This window comes from Phoxinus phoxinus, assembly GCF_949152265.1.
Source record: "Phoxinus phoxinus genome assembly, chromosome: 7".
NCBI lineage: Eukaryota > Metazoa > Chordata > Actinopteri > Cypriniformes > Leuciscidae > Phoxinus > Phoxinus phoxinus.
In genome coordinates, this window is record NC_136882.1 from 36,506,081 (window position 1) to 36,527,093 (window position 21,013).

At 38.6% G+C, this 21,013-nt stretch overlaps 1 protein-coding gene across 2 annotated transcripts in view; it reads left to right on the forward strand.

The window, feature by feature from the left end:
* The window catches only part of csrnp3 (cysteine-serine-rich nuclear protein 3), a 52,624-nt gene extending 31,912 nt beyond the window's left edge, over positions 1-20,712 (forward strand). For both annotated transcript variants that reach the window (XM_079618365.1, XM_079618366.1), the window contains 4 exons: positions 6,307-6,524; positions 16,493-16,752; positions 16,834-17,130; positions 18,459-20,712. In XM_079618365.1, the coding sequence (XP_079474491.1) occupies positions 6,307-6,524; positions 16,493-16,752; positions 16,834-17,130; positions 18,459-19,571 (1,888 nt within the window). In that variant the 3' untranslated portion in view covers positions 19,572-20,712. The remainder of the gene's footprint in view (positions 1-6,306; positions 6,525-16,492; positions 16,753-16,833; positions 17,131-18,458) is intronic.
* The last annotated feature ends 301 nt before the right edge of the window (positions 20,713-21,013 follow it).

Consider the following 21,013-nt stretch of genomic DNA (forward strand, 5'->3'; position numbering starts at 1 on the left):
GGTTTAGTTGAGCATTAGCACACATGCATTTCACTTTACAGTTGTGCAATAATAAATTACTTAAATTCATTCAAATTTGGTACCTGTTATACAAATGGACATCAGACCAGATGATTTCTTAAAAAGTCTTATAGCCATCACAAATTACTAGAAAGGTCATGAAAAGGTCATGATTGGTCAAAAAGTGTGGGAAGGGAACCAGTGTTATTTTAGTATCATTGAGATACTGTTATTGTTTTATTAATATTTTGAATGTTTTTATTTTTAAATTTTCAGTTTACGTTTTTAGTCATTTTGTTTAGTGTTTTTGTCATTTAAAAAAATGTATATTATTTATATATATATATTTATTTATATACAGTTTTATTTTAGTTTTAGTTTTATATATTTTAGTACATCAAGTTAAACTAAATAAAAGAAGAGAAATGTTTATTTGGCAACTAGTTTTTTTATTTTTTATTTAACATTTATTGTATTTCAACTAACACATTTTTTTTATGGTTTTAGTAAATAATAACCCTGCTGGGAACATTGCCTATCAGAATAAAATAGTTTCAAGAGGACTACTGAGATGCTGCTTTATGCCCGGTACACACTGTATGATTTGGGGCTGCTATTGCTACTATGATCTACATCTACTGACTAGCCAATTAAAAAGGCAACATGAAACGGTGTATTGATCAACGCGACATGATGGCACTAAAACTTAAAACTACTTTCCTCAAGCTCCATTTACCAAATTGACATGCCAAGTTGTCCTCTTTTCCCTAGCCATGACCACGTCCATATTCTCCTCTTTCACTTCCTCGTTTTTTTCAGCGCATATAAAAACCTCAATTGCCAAAGTGCGATTCCTCTTGCTCTATTTGTTTACCAGCGCATGCTGATGAAGTTTTATTCATCTATACTAACTTGAGTCGTAGCCTATGATCAATAGTAGGGCTGGGCAAAAAAATTTTTTTTTCTATTAATCTATTTTTAAAATGTGGTCGATTCAAAATCGATTCTCATAGGCCAAAAAACTATTTTTTTCCATAATTATTTATCTATCACCCAAAAGACAGTATTAGTTTTCCTACAGTTCATAGGCTTGCAGCCTCCATGTTACAGCTAATGCTGTGAGATTATATGTTAGTTTTCTCATAAAATAACCTGATCCGGTTTGATCAAGGCATGCGACTATTCTGACTTGTCCAATTTTCAGCATTTTTTCATCTTGCATCAAAATCCTGTCTATTCATTGTATGCATTTGAAGTTGGGTTTTAATGTACCCAAGTGTACCTAAAATGAAAAGAGTTTAATATACAGGTTTATAGCTCTTAATTTCTTTTTATTAATTAACCACTTATAGTAAACTTATGTTCACCGTTTTTTTTTTATAAATATAGGATTTGTATTAAATCTATATTCATTGAGTCGAATCAGGAATCGAATTTAGAATCGAGAATCGAAAATCGAATCGAATTGGAACATCTGAATCGATACCCAGCACTAATAGGTGTCATTATCGTACAGTCTACATGCATGTCGTACCCAAGTTTATTAGATCCATGTTTTACAGTGTGATTTGTAATGATCTTATAGGATTGCTGAAATCGCTCAGTCTGTAGCAGGCATTAACCTAGCATGTAGCTTTGTAGTACATACTGAGTTTTCAGTGGATTCGGTTGCTCCAGAGGTAGGTCTGTGGAGAACAGAGCTGTGTTCTGTCCTTATGGGAGGGAGACACATTCCGCAGCGCTGCTGTGGTTTGGAGGCCCTCCAGCTGCTGTCTTGCCCACACACACACACACAGAGGAACAATAGGCCTCAGCTGAGACCCATGGAGCCCACGGGCCGAGGCTGGTCTTGCCCAGGGGTTAAACTGGAACAGCGTTCCGGTGTCATGCAAGATTACGACCCTTTCTGAACCCAAAGAAATTTTATTGGGTTTTCTATTCAGTACTGGATTAGAAATACAGCACATTTGCTTTGTAATGTGGAAATATGTTATAGATTGTCTAAACACCGCTTTTAACCCCATTTCACACTTGTAATTTAGATGCGGGGTTAACACCGCTTTTTACCCGGGGTTATGAAACCCTGCTCCACTTTTGCACTGTTAACCCCGTATTGCTGTGCCAAACTTGAACAGTGTGAAATGATGCAGTGTTGTTCATGCTTTGAGAAATGCTAGACGCAGGCAGTGGAATAGGGAAAAACCGCAAGATCTCAAGACGCGTATTTTAAAAACGTAACTTATTTTAACTTGAGCGCCACGTTTTTGGAAAGGCGTGTCATGCGCAAGACGCTGCAAAAGACGCAAGTGCAACGGTGAAGCACATTATGTTTAGAGCCTTTGTGTAAACATATTATGTGCAGCGTTCGTCCAATCAGTGACACTGACACCTCAAATATGCAAATAAGGACATTAGGATTTAGGAATATACAGTGTGAAAGGACAGTTAATGAATATCAAGGATTAAGTGTTAACCTTGTGTAAATTATGAGCAGTGTTAAGCGTGAATCAAGATTACCCAGGATTCGGTTTACCCGGGGTTTAGAATAACCCAACGGTTAACTATTTGAAGTGTGAAAAGCCCTTGTTAAAGGGGTCATGAACTGGCTTTCAAAAAATATATATATTGTTGTCTGAGGTCAACTTATGACGTTCGCTTGGTTTTTACATTCAAAAACATCAAAATGAATAAGTAATAGATTATTTTCTACCCTGGATTTGAGCCTAGGTCCTGAAACGCTCGGTTTTTATGGGCGTGCCGCATTGAAGACTTGGAAGTAAACGCCCACTGCTATGATTGGATAACAGTTTTGCATATTATAATGAGTTTCATGTAATGCATGAATCGGTGGGCGGGGCTAAACCAGCGGTGTTGAAGTAGGCGTCGATCTTCTTCTGTGGAGGCGGGGTTTGGTACCCTGTGACGTTATAGATCCCCACCCCACCTGTCGTTCGCTGTGCCTGGTGTCGATAAAAGCTTTTATTAGACTAACAAGGAAGTTTTCAGTTCTGAAATTTACAGGATATTCTTATAGAATGATGACCTCTTAAATGTCAAAAGAAAATTTTTATTTTTCAGTTTTGTTTTGGCATTGAAAAGGTTCCATAATGCCAATAAAAATTTTTTTTTAATATTACTAAATATTTCTATGTCAAATAAATGCTGTTCTTTTTAACTTTCTATTAAAATAAATGGGCCTAAATATTATTTTTTACAAAAATATTAAGCAGCACAACTGTTTGATTATAATAGTTTGATAATAATCAAACACACAATATTGATAATACTAAGATTTTTTTTTTTTTCTTGAGCAGCAAATCAGCATATTAGAATGATTTCTGTAAGATCATGTGACACTGAAGACTGGAGTAATGATGCTGAAAAATCAGCTTTGATCACAGAAATACATTTCAGTTATTTAAAATGTTAATAATATTTCACAATATTAGGATTAGAGACTTTCAAAAACACAACTTTAGTATATGATATTGGAGTTATTTTGACATTTACCCACATTTAATACTTCCTTAAGCTGACTGTTATAGGTTATTGTATTTGTGTATGTTTATATATTTTCTCCAACAGCCTAAGCGTACAGGCCTATGGTGAATAAAACAAATTGATAAGGAAAAAAACTGTACATAATAAATCATTTTTTCATTCTGCAGGATTATGGCGTTTCATTTAAACACATCACATTTAAACACAAACACAACACTCGTGCAACATAAGCAGTGACATACAACCGAGTGAACGAGACGGAGGGAAGTTAGCGAGGGAAGGGCATAAAACACAGCCCAGATTTGAGTATTCCTGTACCTCTGAAATCCTAGTTCATCAGCCGCTCTGGTGGGGCTTCAGACACACGGTGGCTCTGTGAGACTTGCAGTGTGAAACAACACATCCCCTCCTTCAGTAATGAGGCTGCCAGCCAGTCGTCCTCTCTCTTCTGCGTCCGGTGTGTGTGTGCGTGTGTGTGCGTGTGTGTGTGTGTGTGTGCGTGTGTGCGTGTGTGTGTGTGTGTGTGTGTGTGTGTGTGTGTGTGTGTGTGTGTGTGTGTGTGTGTGTGTGTGTGTGTGTGTGTGTGTGTGTGTGTGTGTGTGTGTGTGTGTGTGCGTGTGTGTGCGTGTGTGTGTGTGTGTGTGTGTGTGTGTGTGTGTGTGTGTGTGTGTGTGAGACTCTTCTCATTTCTGGCTCGATTGTAGCTACAGAAACAAGCAGGAGACGAGAGGGAGAAGATACTGTCAGGATGTGCTGCTGCTGCTACTGCAGGTTTAGGAAATCTGTGAGAAATCTGTCCAATCCAACAGGTTAAACAAGAACAGGTTTATTACAGGCAAGAAATCTACAGTACATTTTCTGGAGAAAGTGAAACTGGTACTTGCCGTACCTGTGCAAAACTCACCATCACCCCAGCGTGTTGGGTTTGGTTCCCAGGGCTTTGCTACAGTATACATGGTTGCGATTGTGTTTCACAAGATCACATCTAAACACACATATTAATGAATAGAATATGCACATTCTATATTAATGCATCATGTCGCTTGGCAACCATAAACATCCTTCAGGCAAATTTTAAGTGGAATAATTCATTTTATGGGTACTTCACTTCATTGTAAAAACGAGTGATTTTTGTAAAAAAAAAAAAAATCTAAAGATCCAACTTTTTTTTTACAGCCGTCTACCGAACATGTCTTTCCAAGCCGCTTTGAGTCTCATTTCTTTTCATTTTCAGTCATGCTGTGTCCTTGGACTGTGATTAATGAATTCCTGAAGCTGGTTTTATGAGTGTAATTCTGAAAACTCATCTCAAGTTTCCAGTTTGTTTTCTTTCCTGAAGACACTCTATCAAACACAGACAAAAGTGACTTCCTGGACGGTTGAGGTAGAATTCAATTAGTATTTTTTTTTTTCTCTGCTTCCATCTGTGGTCCTGTGAGGCCCGGTGATCAATGGCAGCGAGGAGGAGAGGAGGATGTGTGTTCTACCGCTTATCACTAATTGAGTGCTTTGAGGATCAGAGCGAATGGAGGCTTGATATAGAGCAACAGCAGCTGACCACTTTTCCACTGGCCTGGGTTTTGAGACGAATTACATTTTAAAGTTTATAAGTTTTGTTTAAAAAAAGAGTTTGAAAGCAGGAAAAAGTCTTTGATGAGGGAATGCTCATCCTGTGAAGCATATAGCGAATGATGGAATTGAGTCAGAAATGATGATACAATATTTAAAGAAAACAATTACTTATGCCATTCATTAAACTAAAATAATACATGCATATGCAGTGATTTTGCTTTGCATAAAATATTCAGCTAAATGCATAATTATAATAATATAGTAAATACAGCAGCCATATCACCCTGTAGCCCAAGACTGGTCACCCACTGAAGCTAAGCAGGGCTGAGCCTGGTCAGTATCTGGATGGGAGACTCCTGGTTGAAAAACCAGGTTGCTGCTGGAAGAGGTGTTAGTGTGGCCAGCAAGGGGCGCTCACCCTGTGGTCTGTGTGGGTCCTAGCGCCCCAGTGTTGTGACGGGGACACTATACTGTCAAAGAGTGCCGTCCTTCGGATGAGACGTTAAACCGAGGTCTTGACTCTGTGGTCATTAGTAACCCCGGCATCCTGGCCTGCCCAGTGGCCTCTGTCCATCATGGCCTCCTAATCATCCCCATATATATATATATACTAACTGGTCTCCTCTCCACCAGTAAGCTGGTGTGTGGTGGGCGTTCGGGCGCACTATGGCTGCCATTGCATCATCCATGTGATGCTGCACATTGGTGGGGGTTGAGGAGATCCCCCCTTCTGTAAAAGCGCTTTGTGTGTGTGTGTGTGTGTGTGTGTGTGTGTGTGTGTGTGTGTGTGTGTGTGTGTGTGATACATACACACACAGACACATATATATATATATATATATATATATATATATATATATACATACATACACACATACATAAATGCATACGTACATATATATATATACACAAACATATGTATTTTAAAATTATGTTAGATTCAATTTATTCCGATTAATCAATTTGACAGCACTGATGCATATATAATATAGAATAAAATATAAAAATAGGGGAGAATTTGCAATGTTTTATGGGAGTGGACATTCATTTACATGGTTTTCTTGAAGTGTAGTTGAAATCACATTGAATTGTTGCTTCTCAAGGAGCATGCATCATTAAAATGCAGTTATCACTAAAATAACACAATATATAATTGAAATGTTAAAAATCAATTTTCCTATGGAGAAAATAAATGTGATTTTTACTTGAGGAACTCTCTCTTGTCTCGTGCAGCCTGACGGCAGCCATGAGTGGGATTCTGAAGAGGAAGTTTGAGGAGGTGGAGGGAGCGTCGCCCTGCTCTTCACTGAGGGAGTCGGAGGAGGAGGAGATATCCAGCACTGAGAGCGGAGACAGCAGCGACAGCGTCAACCCATCGGCCTCGCACTTCACACACTCTTCATCAGCAGCAGCAGCATCCTCATCATCAACACACATGCTGCAGCGGACAGGTGAGACAGAACAAAAACATTGCTGTAGGATTTCTTTTGAAACTATTTTCACTGTTAAATTGATAGTAAGTTTGTAGTGACAGTATGCTGACAAATGATCATAACATTATTACTGATTGAATATTTAAAAGAATGAGAGAAAAGTAGCCTACAGGTGAAACTCAAAAATTTGAATATGGTGCAAAAGTTCATTTATTTCAGTAATTCAACTTAAAAGGTGAAACTAATATATTATATAGACTCATTACATGCAATGTGAGATATTTCAAGCCTTTATTTGTTATAATTTTGATGATTATGGCTTACAGCTAATAAAAACCCCAAATTCAAAATTAGAATATTGTGAAAAGGTTTTCATAAGCTGTAAACCATAATCATCAAAATTATAACCAATAAAGGCTTAAAATATCTCACTTTGCATGTAATGAGTCTATATAATATATTAGTTTCACATTTTAAAGGATCAGTTCACTTTCAAAAAACAATTTCCTGATAATTTACTCACCCCGATGTCATCAAAGATATCCATGTTTCTTTCTTCAGTCGAGAAGAAATTAAGGGTTTTGAGGAAAACATTTCTACACAGATTTTTCTACACAGAATGGACTTCAATGGCAACCATCCAATGTTCAAAGAAGGTTCATATGTCCGTCTCAATGCAGCTTCAAAGTCTCGACACAATCCCAGTCGAGAAATAAGGGTCTTATCCAGCGAAACCATCACATTGGAAAGGTCACGTTCACGTCATCTATCCAAGTTATTTGTCTGTGTACTCCGGTTCAAAAAGGTAGGGAAGGGCGAAAAACTCCATCTCATTTTCTCCTCCAACTTCAAAATCGTCCGACATCTTTGTTTTAATTTATTTGAATAAAATTTGTAAAAAAAAAAAATTTTGACCTTTCCAACGTGATAACGTAATACGTGGCACATCTCAGAGATGGTACAAGACGGGCATTTGTGATTAAAAAGTATATATATATATATATATATATATATATATATATATATATTTTTTTTTTAGAAAATGACAGATAGTTTCGCTGGATAAGACCCTTATTTCTCGACTGGGATCGTGTAGAGACTTTAAAGCTGCATTAAGACAGACTTATGAACCTTCTTTGAACATTGGGATAGATGGTTGCCATTGAAGTCCATTCTGTGTAGAAAAATCCTGGAATGTTTTCCTCAAAAACCTTAATTTCTTCTCGCCTGAAGAAAGAAAGACATGGATATCTTGGATGACATCGGAGTGAGTAAATTATCAGCAAAAATCTTTTTGAAAGTGAACTAATTCTTTAAGTTGAATTACTGAAATAAATTAACTTTTGCACAATATTCAAATTTTTCGATTTTCACCTGTACTTTTAAAAAGAGAAAGGTTGCCAGGCCATAAAACTACAAAAAGGGCTAGTTATTCCTTTTTCCCCAAAAAGTCGTTCCAAAACTGTACTGTTATTTATTTTTCAGTGGACCACAAAAGCAAACATTTTGAACAATCAAACAACATTTCATAGTGACCACATAAACAATAAGCATAACATCATCATAAAAATGACTCCATATGACTAATTATTATTTTATTTTTTTGGTGAAATATTCCTTTAAAACTAATGACAATTGGCACAAAACATGGTCTCATTCCATTAAAGCACTGAATTGTGGGTATACGAGAAGGAAGATGGGAAATGCTGTTTCCAAGAGAATGTCCCCAGGGAAAAAGCGAGCTCGAAATTGGTTGCAGAAAATAGAAAATGGTCCTTTGAAAGGAACATTCATCACTGAGATTTGATATCGATCGTCATCATGCTGTCTGAAGGGGGCTTGAGAAAATATCCATCATCGCAATAAACGTAAAACATCTGGCCCAATGCCGCTAACCATTAACAAGCTGAGGCGCGCATGAGTCGGCATTTAACTTTATAATAAGACATTCAAGAGCAGTTCACCTGAAAAGCATCAGTCATCATTTCTAGAAAGAGGCATTTCTGACACATCCAGTGTTTGGGAAGCTGCTGCCAAACTACCTAAAAAGCATAAAAAAATTATCATCACTAATATCAATAATAAGCCACAAAGAGTAACAAGTTAAAGTAGTGTACTTTAAAGAATACCATTGTATTATCATAGTACACTCTTGTGTTTCTGAGCGAATTTCACAAAACCTGTCAAGAACATGTCCGGGTCATATTTATTTTTGTAATCTGAAATTATATTTTGCATAGAAATGGTATCCTACTTTCAGACTTTTTTGCATTGTTTTCATAATATTACCTAATTACAATAATGAGAATGTGACCTGGAGGTATTTTTTTATTTTGTGTTGAGATTCACCTTTCCAAAGTACAAAAACGTCCTTGTATGGGGACTCTCATGTAAAATTTAAATTGCTTTTCAGGTCATTTTTTCCAACCAATCACACACAACTAATTATTTTTCATCACTGAGAAACATCTAGGTTACTAATGCAACCACCATTCCCTAAAGGAGGGAACATTACGTCGGACTGACGTCATGGGGTCTCGTCTGGGAGCCCAATCACCTCCAAGTGGTAAAAAACCGAGCCAGGGGTGGGGGGTGTAACGTCTCTGTTCCCTCCTTTAGGCAACGGGGGTTACATTAGAAACCTAGACATTCCCATTCAGTCAGTCAGTTCAACGTTACGTCGGACTGACGTCATGGGGACCCTATGGAAAACGGCAAAGCCACTGAACTGTGTTACGAGTGTTGGGCTGACTACTCTCACAATGTCGTAACCTACCCAGCTCCCCAAGTGAGCCTGAGGGGAAGTCCTCCATAGCAAATTGGATGGAAGGGACAGGAATTACTGTGTGGACGGTCGTAGCTGCCGTTCTTTATCGTGATATTTCATGGGGAAGAGTGCTTCATTTACATTTACATTTATTCATTTAAAAGACGCTTTTATCCAAAGCGACTTACAAATGAGAAACAATAGAAGCAATTAAACTAGTAGTAGGACAACAGTATGTAAGTGCTATGACCCTTCACAGTACAATCCAACGCAATTATTTATTTATTTTTTTAATAGATAAGAAAGTGTTAGTAGTACTGGATCAAGTGCTCAAGTGCTGCCGAAAAAGATACGTCTTCAGCAGTTTCTTAAACATGGCTACAGACTCAGCAGCTCTGGCTGAGTTAGGCAGATCATTCCATCTCGGATCTCAATTCCCATTGTTTTCCAGCCATGACCAGTGTTGTTAACACTGGGGAAGCGTGTCCCTCTGCTAAAAGGATGCTGGAGGAACTCGACTCAGGATTCACCAAGTGGGGAATGCTTGTATCTCTCTGTTAGAGGGGAATGGCCATCTCACATCTCTGCAAGGTTTAGCCAGAGATGGCGTTCCCGGACCACCAAGGTGAACACAGAGAGCTCACGCTGTGATTTCCATCGCCCAGACGGCGAGGTCAGTCACTGTGCACATGTCCTGCATCAACCCCGGCTCAGAACTACACTTGTGCATTGAGCGCTTTGGTCTGCAGGATGGCCATTGTATCCAAGGCGGAGATGGTCTTTCCAGCGGCACTGTGCCAGAGCTCCAGGTGGCGACACTTTGCAGGCATAAATGCACCGCAATGCCTGGTGAATCCCAACAAACCCCCTGACCGCCCCACAGTTGAGGGTAGTGAGAGAGGAAAAACTTGTACCTCCATACTACCAAAGCTCTTCATGCACTTCCAGGAAGAAAGGCACAGGGGTGTGGCGAGGTGATCTTAGCGTCGCGCTCCCGAGTCCCGAAACCAATCATCCAGTCCGTGGGGGGTTTTCCCGCCCCGGAAAGCTCTCGCTGTAACCCTCAGTCTCCCAAAGTGTTGAGCAGACCCGCGGCTGTGCTTTTACACACAAGCAGCGGCTGGGCAACAACAAAAGGGACTCAAGCCTTTACGAGAAAGAGTCACGCATGCAGACGTGTTCATGTTGCCATGCGAGAACATGAACCACCCATGAATGGCGAGTGAGACAGCGCATGTGTCCGTCAGATAGGGCTGTCCTTTTACGTTCGAAAATCGATTGCACAATCGATCAGACCAACCAACCCAAGATTCGAAAATGGTAATCGATTTTAAAGGCCTTTTTTTTTTTTTACCAAAAAAGTTGTTTTAGGTGGACAAATCAATACAATACACAGAACATGTAGGATGTTGGAAAATAACAGTGTATTTTCTGTTAACCAAATGCTTTTTAATATTCGCTATTACGTCAATGCAAGTGAGCAAGCGCACCGTTGTTTGTTGCTTAGTGACGTGTGTGTTCAAGTAAGCCAGAAATGCGCAGATTCTGCGCAATATGCTGTATTTAATATATCATGATGACTCACGAGTTGCATATTTGCGCTAAATCCGCACAGATTTGGCTACACGAACTTCCCCAGCAAAGTGAGTAAACATATAAATACGCCAAATTGGCTCGTGATTTGACAGCGTTACCAACCAAAGTTCATTTTTACCCGCATTTGGCGGATTGGCGGGTGTTAATTTCAATCCCTGAATGTTGCACTCCTGTTTGTCATTGTGCACGAAACTTCACGGCAATAAATCAGCATAAATATTGCTGACTTGTGCGCATCTCAAGCGCCCTCTTTACGCTCGTCCTAATGCCTGTTAGTTGTCCGTGGATTTGCCTATATTTGGTTGGAAAATGGAAACGTCTTTAGACATGGAAAATCGATTTTACAATCGATTCAATGAACACTTATGTCTCAAAAATCGAACAGGATTTTTTCACAAAAGTGACAGCCCTACCGTCAGATGAGTACAGGAACCGTCTGCATCCAGGAATGCACGGACGGAGAGGCTAATGATCTAACATGAAGAGGCGTGTTTGCTCTTTTAGGAAATCTGCTCTTATGCGCCAAAGCACAGAGGGGTAAAATGCTGCACTTATCTGTGCACAGCCCTTTTTAGGATGCGAATCACCACGGTATGCGCCCTCACACTGGCAGGAGAGATCTCCTCAGAAAAAAGCTCTTTTTAGCAATTAAAATGGCTGTTTCTCTGCACGAGAATCCACTTCACTGGAATGACTGGAATGAGCGATCGCTATTCACAACGGCTCGGCTCCGAAGCAAAATATGAATGAAGTGAGTAATCATATTTATACCCGTAGGTGTATACAGGTACTGTAGGTGTGGCTCGGCATGCAAATCTCACTGGCCAATGTCCATTGGCTCGTTTTGTTACCACTTGGAGGTGATTTAGCTTCCAGGAAAATCACCCCCATGACGTGACGTCGAACGTGACTGACTGAATGGGAACCATTGTTTGCAGTAAAGTGCTCTGCTTCAGTTCTGAATTTCCTGAGTCAGACAAGGTAACTTTTTGTAAAACAAACAATAAGCAAAAAAAGAGTGACCAGTTCTAAAATAAATACGGATTAATTCAGGCCAAATAAACCGAGCTGTTCTGTGAGAACTTGTTTTAGGAAGCCAGTTTTGTCAATCATTCCTGATGCTCTTCAGCTTTTTGCCCCTGTTAAATTCAAGCTCTCCATCACCTCTCTGTGGTCTTTAATGTTTTGTGACGCTCCTCCACTTTGATTCCGTCATTAAAAATAATTAGAAGTTTATGTGCACCAGATGTCTGCGGATGACCCACAGTGCAGCGAGTCCCAGAGGACGTCTGTTTCCTCCTTTAGAAAGTGTTGCTCTTTCAGCACAGCTTCAGAGAGAGGTTACGTCTACATTAAGATGTGAAATGTAGCTCATAATCGTAAATTACTGATGTTCAATCCAACCTGCTGAGCTAGATTCCTGGAACTATTTTCAGCAAAGGAAACATGATGAAAAGCCAGTGTCTGTTAGATGCAAACCCTTTGGTGGCATGAAAGGATAATACACATGGTACTAAAATGATTGCCATATTCATTTACCTTGGTATGCACATGATACGGCTACTTTTCAAATACTTGGGGTCGGTAAGATATTATAATATTTTAAAAAAGAAGTACATTTTGCTCACCAACACCAAGGCTAAAAAATACAGTAAGAACAGTAATATTGTGAAATATTATTACAATTTAAAATACCTTGATTTCTATGTAAATATATTTTAAAATGTAATTAATTTCTGTGATCAAAGCTGCATTTTTAGCATCATTACTCCAGTCTTCAGTGTCACATGATCCTTCAGAAATCATTTGAATATGATGATTTGCTGCTCAAGAAACAGTTCTTATTATTGTTATCAATGTTGAAACCAGTTTGCTTAATATTTTTGTGGAAACTGTTATACATTTTTTTCAGGATTTTTTGAATAATAGAAAGTTTAAAAGAACAGCATTTAAAATATTGTGTAACATTATAAATGTTGTTACTGTCACTTTTGATCAATTAAATGCATCCTTGCTGAATAAAAGAATAATAATCTTACACCAAACAATTGAACGGTATAGTGTACTTGAAAGAATATCATGTTATTACCGTAGTACATGTCCAACTGTAGCCTGTTTTAGGACTTTTTTTTTTTTTAAGAAATTTCAAAAGTTAAACATTCAGACGTGTTACAGTGTTACAGAGATGAGAATTTGAGTGGAAAATTTTGTACTTACTTGCCAGGAAAATAATGTCATAGTTTCTAAATCAGGAATTTCTTTATGCACAATATATTTTATTAAGGTTTAAAGTTATACTTAAAGTTATTATTTAAGTTATAACCTGGAAGTGTATGTTTTGTTTGTTTGTTTGTTTGTTTGTTTTTGAGAGTCACCTATCCATAGTATTGTACGTCTGAAGAAAAAAAGACTTCTATCAGGACTTTTATGTAAAAAAAATAATAATAATCAAGTAATTTTCTCAACCAATCAGCCTCTGCCTAATTCTTCTTCAACACTTAGCCCCTGCTCTCAGTTTGCTTAGTTCTGCTGGAGTTCCCGAGTCAGACTAGGTTAAGCGCAGTGCACACATTCATGTGAGTGTGTAATGTATTCTGCTGGTGTTTCTGGGCGGGGGACCGGCAGCAGCAGATGGTTCTTATTTGTCCTGTTTGTGTCAGACATGAAGGGAGCTGTGGGAGAGAGTATCAGGGAAACTCCACTCTTGTGGAGGCCAAAACTGGGGATATTTATACAGGCTATATTTACCATCCCCCTATAAATGGCCAAACAATAGGAGCCAGAGGCGTGCAGAGGACTGTGGGACCACTAGAGGAGCAGAGGAGCATTTATTACGAATGCAGCTGTGATATACTCCTTTACAAAAGTTTCATAAATATACACTTCTAAAAGTTGATAGTATAATGTAACAAATAATTTTTCAGTCAAAAATGCTGTTCTTTTGAAACTTCTATCAAAGATGCAGTATGAAGCAGCACAACGGTTTTCAACGTTGATAATAGTCATAAATGTTTCTTGAGCAGCAAATAAGCATATTAGAAAGATTTCTGAAGGATCATGTGACACTGGAGACTGATTCTGATCACAGGAATAAAGTATATATAAAATATATATTCAAATGGAACACCGTTGTTTTAAATTGTAACAATATTTCACAATATTAGTGTTTTTATTTTATTTTATTTTTTCAGCTGAGCCAGGCAGAGAGATAAGCTTAAACCAGCAAAATTCTTACTAAATGAAAATGCCACTAAATGAACAGATTAATGCAATTTATTAATTTTCATTCTTATGCACCAATAACATAAAAAAAGCAATATCCTTTATATATATATATATATATATATATATATATATATATATATATATATATATATATATATATATATATATATATATATATATATATTTAATATTTTAAAACAAGCGGTGATGGGTGTAATGGATTACAAGTAACATGAGTTAAGTAATCAGATTACTTTTTTCAAGTAACTATTAAAGTAATGCATTACTTTTTCAAATAAATAACGAAAGTTACTTTGACTGACAGCTCTCCTGTGCCCATGTTGAGAGAAATCGTGAGTAAGTGCAGAGGCGTTGGCCCTGTCCCACATGGCACCCTTCATGTGCACTTGCAGACTTATAATGGCCTCCTCAACGTGTGTCTGTTTAGTCTGTTTAATTTGCATTTCCTTCAGCCTGAGGCTTATTCATTTCACTTTTAGTGTGAAAGGGCTTTTACATTTGCCAAAAATGTTATTATTCAAAAAACAAAACAAGCAAAGCAGGCAAGGTAAGAAAAAGTAACACAAAAGTAACGTAACGCATTACTTTCCCTTAAAAGTAAACTTTTAGGGAGTAAAGCAATTTTGTAATGCATTCATTTTAAAAGTAACTTTCCCTAACACTGAAAGTGCCAAGTAAAGTGCCATGCAGAGACAATGCAAGTTAATTGTTAAATCAGAATAACTTTAAATAAATTAATTTTAATGGATAGGTCGAAAGCACTGATTTGTGCAAATGAATCAGACTTTTGAACAATCTTAGTTAGGTTTAAATACATTTTAAAAAAGCCGCTAAGTACTGAATATATATAACCCGGCCAAAAAAAAACAAGTTGCTGTTTGGATTTAAATAAGCAAATGCTTAAGATTCTATGATCAGATCATGATTGCAGTGATTATTATGTTTCTAGCATGTTATATTTTTGACAAGAGTTCTTCTAACCCTAATTTATTCCTGTAGCTCTAAGAGTAGAGCACTGTGCCAGCAACAGCAAGGTCATGGGTTTGATTCCCAGGTCATGCATGAACTTATAATGTATACCTTGAATGCAAGTCGCTTTGGATAAAAGCATCTGCCAAATGCATACATTTTAAGCTACACTAGCTATGTTTCCATCCACACGTTTTTATCCGAATTAGGTGATATCGAATGAAAAATGCCTTATGAAAACAGTAAAATTCGATTGAATTTCATGAATATCGACTCACATGAAATGCGTTCGGTCTCATCGGATTTTTATCTTGATCGATATACTACTTATGCGATAAACGCTGATGGAAACGTTATTTGCAGAATAAATAATGAATTGAATTTTGTCTAGCAAAACTTTGTTTGCAAATGTTGGCTTGAATGTTGTGCGATTCAGTGCGAAAATGAATGGAAACACCTTAAAATGTCTCAAATCAATTCGATATACCAATTTGATCGCAAAACAGCATGTGACGTCATTACGCACAGTTTTTTATTCACTTTAAAGCCGTTGGATGGAAACACACTTTCACCAGCTTTATTCCCATGAGTTTTTTTACCGAAATTCGATTGACAAGTGGATGGAAACTTAGCTAGTGTGTCATTTTTTAAGTTGATTCTTAGCAAAAAACACTTTGTTCTTTCAAAATTATATGTGCTCATTAATGTATAATTACGGTACTATACGGTTATCCGGACCACACGTGTGTCATAGTACATATAATCATCCCTGATTGGTCTTAACCCCAGTGACGGGTAGGTTTAGGGGTAGGCCATCGTGTGGTCCGGATAACCGTATAGTACCATAATTACTTCTACCAACTAATCAAGTATTCTCGTAAGCGTAGAATCTGCCATCCAGAATACATACGGGTGAGCTACTCAAATGGCGGAAGCCATGTTGCGCCTCCATCTTGAAAATACATTAGCCAAAGAGGGACATACCTGAAGCTTCCAGCTTCGCCTTACGTGTTTTTACACACAGTGGCACCATGACGAATGCGAGCGGGAGATTACTCGCGACTGCCGGCAGATTTGAAATAATACGGCCACCGTAGGAGATAAAACGCCCTCAGAATTGGAGGGGCTAGAAAGAAATATTCAGTTGGTAGTCATACAATTTCACTGCTAGATGGGAGTAATTCCTACACAGTGTAGCTTTAATATAAATAAATCAGTGTGAAATTCTGAATATTGGAAATTTGATATCGTCGACAAAATCAAATATTGTAAATATTTAATCCATCACTCAGCCCTATATCCTAGTCCTCAAATCACTGAGCTGTCACATGAAAGATGCATATTAGTGTCTTTCAAATTGATAAAGCAAACTGTAATTTTACTTACCTTTAATCGAATGTGTTTTTAGCATCCTCGATACTGAAGCGAGAGAAGCGGATGAGGACGAGGAGGGTGCACTTTGAGAAGGTGACGGTGTATTACTTCAGCCGGCGGCAGGGGTTCACCAGCGTGCCCAGTCAGGGTGGTAGTACACTGGGCATGTCCAGCAGGCACAGCTGCGTGCGCCAGTACACACTGGGAGAGTTCGCCATGGAGCAAGAGAGGATCCACAGAGACATGCTCCGAGACCACTTAAAAGAGGAGAAACTCAACTCCATCCGGCTGCGGGTACGCAAAAAGAAAACATACGTTTGCCATCGGATAAATTGCTGTGTGAATGTCTTCATGAAATTTGACCTTTCTCCTCAGTTGACGAAGAACGGCGCGGTGGAGTCCGACGAGGCCAACGCTCTCACGCTGGACGACATCTCTGACGACGACCTGGACATTGATAACACAGAGGTGGACGAATACTTCTTCCTTCAGCCTCTGACCACTAAGAAGCGGCGCGCTCTTCTGCGCTCATCCGGCGTCAAGAAGCTGGACGTGGAGGAGAAACACGAGCTTCGAGCCATCAGGGTGTCCAGGGAAGACTGCGGCTGTGACTGCAGACTCTTCTGTGACCCCGAGACCTGTACATGCAGCCTCGCCGGCATCAAGTGTCAGGTATGATGAGCAGACACACACACACATCTGTTAAACACATGTTATCACCGCTGACGAATTCTAGTTCTAGTTCATTCATTAATCATTGAATAAATGGTTGCACTTTATTTTACAGTATACGTGCACTTAGTGTACTTACCTAGGAAAGTACTGGTTAATATAAGGGAACTATGGGCTAAGGTTAGGTTCAAGGTTAGTATCTATTTATTACCCAGTTATTGATATTACTATAATAAGTATAGTATGTACATGGGGAATAGTACTGTAAAATAAAGTGCTTCCGAATAAATTAATATTTCAAGTTAATCAAACAAAAATCTCACACAGTCACACACTAAAAATGATTAATTAAATAAAGTATGTCTATTGATTTAAGAAAATTGCATTGTGACATTTACATTTTACAATGTAAATAGTATATAATGTTTATGTGTGTACTATTAACATTCAAAAAGCATTATTATTATTATTTTTAAATAAATACATTTCTTTAAACCATTAAGAGTTTTTTGCAATTACTGTAATAATCCATACATTTTGCTTTTGATTTTCAGTGATGATTCTAATTAGATTCTCATTAATGTACTACTCATGTTTTTACAGTATATCCATTTTGCAATACGTTTTGTTTAATTAGTACAGACAAATACGACCATGATGTATAAACATTTTGCAATGTAAATATTCTAAATTATATATTTTTTATATTTACTAATAACTATAAAAAAAAAGATATATATTTTTTTAACATTTTTAAAATTATACATTTTAATATTCTTTTTTTATTATTCTTTTTTTGACAAATTGATCATTTTTATAATTTAAGGTATTAAGGTAATAATTAATAATAATAATTTTCACAGAACGGTAATTACAAAAAAAAAGAGGTAAAACGTGCTTAATTGTAATCAAAATAATACAAAAGAACCTTTAATTGTCATTAAAATAGGCTTCATTATGCTTTTTTTATTTTAAAGTGAACTATGACCCCAACATGTTCCTGAGACTCATTCTGTTGCTAGAACCACATCAGGTTTTGATTTATACCTCCTTCCCTATACTCTGTAGTAAAGCAAAGCCTATGAAAGAAATCTAGCATAGCAGACTAACAAGCAAAAATGATTAAGATGTCTAAAGTTTAATGGAGGTACGCCCTGTTAAAACTGATTAGGATGTTAGACAGCAGACGTAGATACAGCTGGTTACATTTTACTCGGTACGTCGAGTCTTCAGAGGAGAGAGAGGAGCTTTATTTAGATCATTCCTGCTGTGTGTAAATCAAGCCATCCTAAACTGGCCTGTGCTCAAGTGTTCTTGGATGTCCACAGGTGGACCGCATGTCATTCCCGTGTGGCTGCACAAAAGAGGGCTGCAGCAACGCAGCCGGCAGGATCGAGTTTAACCCCATCCGAGTGCGGACTCACTTTCTACACACCATCATGAAGCTGGAACTGGAGAAGAGTCGTGAGCAGCAGCAAAATCCCGGATCCGCCTCGACGGTCGGCAACGGCTTCCACGGCGACCCAAGCGGTCACTGCAGCCCGATGGCGACGGGCCAGCATTCACTGGAATACGCGATCCCGGATACAGTCCCGCAGACCACCATCATGCATCTGCAGGCTGGCGACGACATAGACGAGGCCTTGGAAGACGAGGAGGAGGAGGAGGAAGACGAGGATGACGAAGAGGAGGATGAAGAAGATGATGAAGATGAGGAGAACGAAGATGACGAGGATGAGAGCAGCAGTCTGTGCAGTCTGTCTGACTCCAGCACACAGAGCTTGGCCAATAGCGACTCTGAGGAGGAAGACGAGGACGAAGACGAAGACAAGACGGAGGAGTTTGACGCGGGATTGGCCAATAGCGAGGTGGCTCCGCCCACTTCCGTGATGTGTTACTCAGAGAACACGGTCGCGTCGGACAACCAAACAAACGGCAACTCCTACTTCATCAACTCCACCGCGGAGTACTACCCGATGGAAAACGCTAGTCCATCCGTACTTTTAGCCTCTGCCAACCAATCTAATGAGCCCTACATAGGCGACACGGCCTCCTATCAAGACAGAGTCAACGACTCCAGTAGGGTCATGTCTCAGGGTCCCTTCAATGTGACCGCTGACCAATACACAGACTTCTCCCAGCAGCCCGAGCAGCCATACGCCAATCACCACTTGGCCGTGATTGGCCGTTGCGCCCCAGAGCCGGATAAAAGCGTCCAATCCAAAGGGACCTTTCTCAGCCAATCAGGAGAGCTGAACCAGATGGAATTCCAAAACTATCTGAACAACAATACGCAGGATACAGGCTACAACGCCAACGGGAACTGTTACGTCGCTGAACAGCCAAAGGAGACGTCTCGCAATCTGCCCGACGTTTCGCTAGCGGACAACACGAAAGGACCTACTTTACTGGATGCTTTCCCCGAACCCACTCCGGTTTAGATTAAGAAAGCGGCAAGAGTATAAAAGCAGCCTTCGATGTTTCATTCTGACAAATTTCCTGTTTGAAGTTTGGGGGGGGGGTCCAAAAATACGTATTTTTACTGAACTTTGCAAAGAACAAAAACTATTTAAACGGCAAAATCAGAGTATACAACAAGCGTTAGGTTTGAAACATTCTCTACGTAAGTACGCAAACGCTTCTAGATTTCAGTAACACACTGGGTCTCATTCACTAAAATTTGCATGGATTATTTCGTTTTTGTATGCACAGAATATTTTCACAAAATGTATGCCTAATTCAACGCATCAATTTGATCTCAACCTCATTGTAATGTTAATGAATTTGGAGAATTCTAGACGAGCAACTATGGCCCTGTTTACACCTGGTGTTAAGATGCGTTTTGGTCAATCGGATTACAAGTAGACGAGGGAGACACATTCCTGTTTACACCTGGTGTTTTAATCCGTCTCTTTTAGAAAACAGGAATGCTGAGAGAACATTGTGCTTGGTATGTTTTTCATCTTCAAACCAAACTTGGGTCTCCAGCCGACAAAGTTTAAATCCCGTCTGACTAACGCACTTCCCATAATGTTTATGTGTTAGATGCGTAGACGGAGAGTAACTGGTATTTTACGGCTGTTCAAACACATTTGACAACATGAACGTTTACATTGGTTTTCAACTACTTCTGGAAATGGTCGAAAGTGGACAAGCTCAAAACGTTTAGACCCGTTTACACCAGTATTTACTGTCGTCCACTTGACCAAAACGGATCATAATATCAGGTGTAAACAAGGCCTTTGTGTTAGTCATTTGCATAAAACAGGCCCAGAGCCCGTCTACGGAGAGCCTGTTCACTCCCTATTAAGTCCTATTGTACCGAATTTTAGTTGTAGTTCCACCAGAGCTCCACTGGGGGCGATCGCCCGAGTGCAAAATGAATGGGAGTCTATGGAGCTAGACGGCTAAATTTGTCTCTTTCACACGATTGCCGTTGAGAAATCTCAGATTTGATTGTAGGTTTTGCAAGTTCAACATGGGTTATAGGTCGAATGTTGAATGAACGAGTACTTATGTCCTTTCCATTTCTTACAGGTTGTTCTTACATGTAGTTTCACACTGCAAAAAAATGCTTTTCTTACTTAGTATTTTTGTCTTGTTTCCAGTCCAAATATCAAAAATGTCTTAAATCAAGATGCATTTACTAAAGTAGTAAAATTACATAAGATATTAAGTCTTGTTTTCTGGGGAGATAAATAAAAATTAAGTGGGTTTTTGCGTTTCTGTTTGAATTTTTCTTACCCCATTAGCAGATAATTGCGCTTTTTTTAAGCAAAAACTCACTAAATTTGTATTAATTCCCGGACATAATATCTTATGACATTTTATTAATCTAGTAAATGCATCTTGATTTAAGAATTTTTTGATATTTGGACTGGAA